A 7,264-nucleotide genomic window follows, 5' to 3' on the forward strand; every position below is an offset into this window, starting at 1 on the left:
GAAAAATAAAATAAAATTTGATTTTCAGCATTAGGAACAGGATTTGGCTCACTCTTTCTTTGGGAACACTTGCTGTGTTTAGTCAATTTCAATAAACGAGTTAAAAGCTGATTTTTGGCCACCAAAGCCTTCTTTTGCATAAATGTAATTAGATATATAGGGTCATATTTCCTATGAAATTAAATGGAACATGGTGTGGTGTTTAAAATGCGACTCCTTTGTGTTGTACCTAATGTTTTAAATTGAGGGAAGATTTTTGCTCTCATTAAAAATAAAAATGATCCATCTGCATCAATTACCCCTGCTGGTGGGCCAAATCATTCTTGAATTGCAGTTGTGGACCACACAAAATCAGTCCAGGGGCTGCAAATGGCCCCTGGGCTCCACAGGGACACCCTTTCTCTATATAAAACAGTAACTAACACCTCTTTCCACCCCATAACTGGTGGTGCCATCATTGTTACTACTGCCATCTAGTGCTTCCTCCATTTGTAGATAATTGCTCCCAGTGTGGTTGGCTGGAGTCCCAAAGCCTTAAAAGGGTATTTGAAGCATTTCCACTGACGGATAACAGCTTTTATTGAATTTCTTCAGAAAGGGCACGTTTGACATGTGTTGCTTTTTGAAATCCTTTAGCCTACTTCATGTTGTCACCCAGGTTATCTTTACAGGTCAGGCAGCCTGATTAGTAATCAGGGGAACGTTTACCGTAAAATGTAGCTACTCAAAGTAATTGATTTAACAAGAATGGCACATAGGATCAGGTCATTGTTTAAAAACTGCATTTTCTGCTAAGTTTTTTTTTTTTTAACTGAAACATTTAGGCGTGACAAAAAAAAAAGCAAAACAATCTTTAAGAGGATAAGGACTATTCTACATTAATAATATGTGATCTTTAGTTTTGCAATGTCTGGTAAACTTGAAGCTAGTAAAATACGGCCTGAGTTCAGTAGTGGACTCTCCTGTGCCAAAATATTATACTTCAGTCATTATTGCTTTCTGAATTCAAATACAAGTTACACCCTTTGGTTAAAAGATGCAAAAAATAAATAACCCCTACAAACTACCAGCATTCTAATTTGAATTTTTTTTATTTTTTCCCTGTGCCTTGAAATAAAAATCCATTCCCTAGAACTAGTGGTGTCCCGATACCGATGGCAGTGTCAAGCACTCGTTCTCATACTTGTAAAAGCAATGCGATACTAAACCAATAGCAATTTTCCTTCTGGGCTGGGCTAGGCTGCAACTCAAAGGCTAGATACCGCTCTATACCAGGTAGTGGTGCTATAGAGAATGTTTGCTGACCCTCCAGAAGAATAAGGAGAGAAGATAACTGAAGAGCTAACCAAATTCATCACCCTTGATGGTCAGTCGTTTTCAGAGGTCAATTATATTGTTATTTGTGATCTATAAGTAGCAATTTATGCAGTACTCTGAATCGGCAAGTATCTAGGTTTAGATATCCCTACCTAGAACTGTTCCCTGGTCTCTAATGTTCTCTACCAAACCTCTGAGACGGACCAGCTGGAGTTAGGATTTTGATTCAGTTTTACAGATGTGACTATTAACTGGCTGCACTAGAACTTATTAATGGGGTGCCAGAGTGAAGAGGGGTGAATATAAACGTATGGTAGAGTTTGCATATTCTATGTAGAAAAAAAAACAAACATGCTGGTTTTTAGTTATGTTTCTTGTTAAAAAAAAAAAGTGAAAAATATGGTATAAATCATTTTACGATGCACTGCATCTATACCTTTTCCTTTGGTTAAATAAAATGTTTTCCATGGCATCAAAATGAAGAGTTACTGTAGTTTCCTCTGGATTGATCCCATATAAGGAAATGAAGTAAAATTATCGGTTTACATTTGAGATTTTTTTGAAGTCAAAATTATTATTTATCCTTTGGACCTTTTTCATCTAATGATGCATTTTTTTCGATCCTCTAAAATTGTTTTATTAAATGAAGTAAATCAGACAAAATGCACCCAATCTGTCATTGACCAGTTTAATTTTATTCATACTTGCAACGTCACATTTATCTCCAACTCAACCATAAACACAGGAACAGAAAGGACTGAGACCCGATGTCCCGCTGTTCTCAGTGCTGTCGGCGCACACGGCCCGTCCAAAGAAGACTCATTCTTCCCAGGTGTCTCCGTAGATGTTCTTCTTCACTGAAATGTAAGCAACATCAAAGACGGTGAGCCTTTTCCACCTGAACGATGAACACCAACCTCTTTGTTTTCTCTGCAGACTAGCCGCTCACCTGGTTTCTTGCCTCCCTCTGGGTCCTTCGCTGATGGCCCTTTGAGCATGGTGTCAGCCTTCTGAATGAGCGTCACCTCATAGTTCTCCCTGTTTTTCAGCCTCAGGTCCTCATAGAGGATGGCTTTCTTCCGAGGCTCCTCGTCATCCTGCACATAGGACTGTACTGCGGGGACCAGAGACAAAAGAGACTTACACCACACATGGACATTAGCAGTGTAAAACTAAAACACGGGGTTCCCCTTAATAATCAGATCAATATTTAAAATGAGAACAGAAAGCCATTATATCTGGGTTGGCCAGCCGTAGAAGGAGCACCTTTGAATTTGACTGCACTGTGTTGTTGTTAATAATAATAATAATAATAATAATAATATGACTAAACTGGATTTTTTTCGAATTGAATTTAATCTCCAATTGTACTTACTATGTATTTATACATGAACAGAAATGATTTGGAACTGTTTTCCATTTAAGTACCTTGAGATGACTTTTTTTATGAACCAGTACCATATAGATAACCTGATTTGAATTATAATAGTTTAACAGCTCACTGTGCAATGTGCCGTGCAGCAAGTCCAGGCATTCTAGTGGTTGTTGCCAAGTGGCTGCTGGTCTCAGGGCATAACAGGGTTTTAAAAAGTCATGGTTCACAAACCCCTTAATCAACCCCTCTTAACTGGTTTTGATAAGATGCCTGGTAAAGTGACAGACTGACAGGAGTTGCAGTGCTCCTGCCCCCCCCCCCCCCCCCAACTGTTGCTGCGTACTTCTGGTCAGCTGGCTGAAAGAAGACTTTCCCCTCCCTTATAAGAACAATGAACTTGGAATCATCTCCACTCACTAAAAACATAGACAGCTATGGCATGGGGACCACAAGAGCACCACCTAACTGTGTGCAAACGTATTATATTACTGTAAAATAACGTTTTTGATTTTATCTCGATTCCTCCACATAAACGCAACGCTCTAAAGGCCAAAACGGACACAAAGAACTCCTCCTCTGTGGGGCATGTAGTTTCGAAAAAAAAAAAACATTTCTAATTCAACTTTTATCAGTTGGCACCATTTTTACAACTTGTAGGAAACAAAATCCACATTTAAGAAACAGGATTTCAGTCTCAAGACTTCGACTAAACCATCTCTCTGGGGGTTTTGTCTGATTCAAAGCAACTTATTTCAGTTCAAAAGTTTAACAACACAAAGGTAAAGTTCACTCTTGGCTCATAAAAAGTATGCAACAGTGGGAATATTTGATTTTATATGTGTTCAAATCCAAGTTTTCAGTTTATATTCCACATAAATGTTACCATCATTGTTGGTAGCAACAACAGATGTAATATATTTCATCTCTACCATCAAAACCCTTAAAATGCTTTCTGTATTAAATAACTAATGTTGGGTATAAATTACAGGCTGAACACACAATGCACACAGCATTTTCACTGTGTTTAATAATAAGGAGGAACAAAACAGCTGTTTGTTAGTTTTATGGATGAGGCTTTTTTGTTGTGAAAGTTAGCTACACTGATGCTATAAACACAGGAATAAACCCTTCGGTTTTTATCTAGGCTGTCCGGCCAACTGTATTAAGACCCTCGAAGACAATGCTGGCCCTCCAAAAAAAAATATCTGATGAGCTGATCGGCAGGTAACAGACAGAACAGGCTGCTGTAAGGAGGGCAAACATCCAGCTAAATGCTTACTTCCTTAGCATTAGCTGCTAGGCACCTAAAGCTAAGGAAGTAAGCTAGGCAGCTGGCAGCAGCTGGAGAGAGCTGCTGCCAGCTTAAGTGTTTATTAATAAATATGCTTTTAATGGAAATTTCATTTCAAGTCAAGAACAAATAACACTACTCTACTACTCCCATGGTAACTATTACAACATGAATCTTTCATGTTCTTTTATCGTCATCTGGCCCATCCCCGGAGCCACTGATCACCCTAATGCAGGTAATGCTGCTTTAAGGGTGCAGGTGGGAGCTACAAGCAGGAAGTCGGCTAAGCGACCAAAGAGAAGCACAGGTCGAGCCTGTCATATTCTACGAAGAGCAGAAGTGCAAAGAGGGACAATACTCTGTGCAGTTAGCACGTTTACCTGGAAACTACAGCAAAACGTTGTGGGTGTTCTTTATTTTTACTGAAGTTCATGGATCAAAATAACAATAAATGTTAGAATTTTAGAAGAATTGTATCAAAAAACAAGTTTTTTATTCAAGTTTTCTGTAAATCCTGTAAAACTTTAGCTTTACTGAAAAGTTATCATGCTGTAAGGCGACAGACACACGTGCCTCGCTGTGGCCTTCCTACTGAACCGAAGTGAGCCTCCGGTCACGTACCTGGAGCGCTGAAGTCATCCGCTCTGCCCATCTGCACAGGGCGATCAGGGCTGAATCCATACCCCGGATCTCTGCTCTGGCTGGATGCTGCGCCTGGTGCGTCTCCAGGCTGGAACATGGTGTCAAACGAAGGGCTGTTTGGGTCGCTGAGCTCAGACTGAGCCCCGCCGGAGCTGCGCGGCAAAGCAAACAAACAAGAGGCTAGTGAGGCTGGCGCTGGCAGCTCTGGAGAAGACGGTCACAGCATCCAAGGCGGCCGCCTCCCGCTGTGGGTCCTACTCACTCATGTGGAGGAATGCCGGCCCTCTGCCTCAGGATTTCTCCCAGAGGGGAGTTCTCCAGCCTCTGGAACTTTTCCTGGCATGTCTTCATGTACGACAGTTTCCCTGCCATGTAGCCACAAAACCCAGCAACTGGACGAGGAAACGCACTCAGAAGCTTAGTTATATAATAATCAAACAGAAAATGGAGAACACGGATCATATGTTCTACTAGGGCTGAACGATTTTGGAAAATAATCTAATTGTGATTTTTTTATCTTAATATTAGGATTTAATGCGATTTTTTTCAGCTTAATTTATCATGTCTTTTTAAACATATACAAACAACAAATCAATTTGTTTCTTCGCTGTGCAGATTAGTTGCTAAAAGACCCACAGCATCTAAACTCGGAGCAGAAATGATTGCGTTCTGCCTACAATATATTTCAACCAAAATTGCAATTTTGACTTTTCTCTGCATTAACCACAAGCAACAAAAATGGCCTCTTAATAAAGATGTTTGTAAACAAAAACTATTTAAAACAAGAACTTTTAATGTTTCTATTAATCAGAATATTGTTCAAGAGACAGCTTTTAGTTGATTTGGACATCAATCCTTGTTGAACATAAAGTCAACCAACAAGCAAGTCTATGTATTAAACTGATTGACCTTTACTTCGGCTATGTATGATATATAAACTCTAAAACAAAGTAATAAAATTAAATTATCTCACTGCTGCAACTGTCTTCCTTTCAATGTGAGGCAAACCCACTTTAAAAAAAAACTTTTACCACACCTAAAGACGTGTCTAATTCCCAATTGTTACAACATAGCCAAAAATTCAGACTCTGCGATTTGGAAATTGCGTTTTTTTTAAATTGCGATTTTTATTGAAAAAATGCGATTAATTGTTCAGCCCTCACTAATGTTCTTACTTTCATTAAATCAGAATCAAAGTCCTTTAAATAAATCCGTGAATATTTTACTACAGTAGGGGTGAGTAATCAGATTTCACTCACAGGCCCTTTAGGTAAGACCAAATCTTTGAGAAGGAGACAGAGTTTCCTACAAAGGTCAACAGATCGAGTCAGATTTAGGTGCAGCAGACATCCCAGCGGCCCGACGTGAGCAGCCAGCTTACCTCTGACGACCAGGGCTTGAGTGACCGCCCATGCTGACCACGGAGAAGGGCAGCGCTGCGGGGAAAGGAAACGGTTACGGTACAGAAAAAACCCGCGGCCATCTTTGAAGACGCTCGGTAAAGAAAGAATCAAACCCTTTTCGAGTGTCTCACTCACATCTATAATACAGGCTCTCACTGTTGCACTCTTTCAACACCCTCTTCTCCTCCTCTGTGGGGATGTAGCCTGCACCCAGAAGCGCCTGCTGGTTGTGGCATAGACGTTAAATTAGAGGCAGTCAGTTCTAAACCCAGCCACCAGCATCACATCTCTCCACAAATACAGGAACTGTCTCAGAAAATTAGAATATTGTGATAAAGTTCTTTATTTTCTGTAATGCAATTAAAAAACATGAAATGTCATACTTCTGGATTCATTACAAATCAATTGAAATATCGCAAGACTTTATTGTTTTAATATCGCTTGATTATGGCATTACAGCTTAAGAAACCCTAAATATCCTATCTCAAAATATTAGAATTATCGTGAAAAAGTATACTAGTAGGCTATTCACTAATCACTTGAATCGTCTAATTAACTGGAAACACTGCAGGGTTTCCTGAGCCTGTGAAAAAACACTCAGCTTGGTTCAGTAAACTAAATCACAAGTATGGTAGTGGTTTAAGAGACGACATAAGATTCTCACAGTAACTGGTGTACTGACCATGGCATTACTGTCCTTGATTGGCCTGCCAATTCCCCTGACCTGAACCCCATAGAGAATTGTGGCGTATTGTGAAGAAGAAGCTGAAAGAACACCAGACCCAACAATGCAAATGAGCTAAAGGCCGCTATTGAAGCATCCTGGGCATCCATAACACCTCAGCAATGCCACAGGCTGATTGCCTCCATGCCACGCCGCATTGATGCAGTATCTGTGCAAAAGGATTCCCAACCAAGTACTCAGTGCATAATGGACATTTTCAGATGTTTTGATTTTGTTTTGCTGTTATAATTTCTTTTTTTTTTCTTGGTCCTGAGGAAATATTCTAATATTTTGAGATAGGAATTTTGAGTTTTCTTCAGCTGTAACCCCATAATCATGAAGATTAAAACAATAAAAGGCTTGCGATATTTCAGTTGATTTGTAATGAATCCAGAAAGTATGACATTTCACATGTTTTTTAATTGCATTACAGAAAATAAAGAACTATATCACAAACGGTCTAATTTTCTGAACAGTCCCGTAGATAGCGCAACATCTCCCGAATCTCATGG

The 7,264-nt window shown here is 39.6% G+C and overlaps 1 protein-coding gene across 1 annotated transcript; it reads right to left on the bottom strand.

Annotated features, from left to right (window-relative positions):
* Positions 1 to 1,991: 1,991 nt before the first annotated feature.
* LOC118563112 (OCIA domain-containing protein 1-like) lies at positions 1,992 to 5,043 on the bottom strand. The gene is made up of 4 exons (XM_036136838.1): positions 4,888 to 5,043; positions 4,605 to 4,777; positions 2,267 to 2,431; positions 1,992 to 2,174 (listed from the first exon to the last, which is right to left on the bottom strand). The coding sequence occupies exons 1-4, from the start codon at positions 4,995 to 4,997 to the stop codon at positions 2,137 to 2,139; spliced, it is 486 nt and encodes a 161-aa protein (XP_035992731.1). The 5' UTR covers positions 4,998 to 5,043; the 3' UTR covers positions 1,992 to 2,136.
* Positions 5,044 to 7,264: the final 2,221 nt, after the last annotated feature.

The sequence above is a fragment of the Fundulus heteroclitus genome, chromosome 5 (genome assembly GCF_011125445.2).
Source record: "Fundulus heteroclitus isolate FHET01 chromosome 5, MU-UCD_Fhet_4.1, whole genome shotgun sequence".
Classification (NCBI taxonomy): domain Eukaryota; kingdom Metazoa; phylum Chordata; class Actinopteri; order Cyprinodontiformes; family Fundulidae; genus Fundulus; species Fundulus heteroclitus.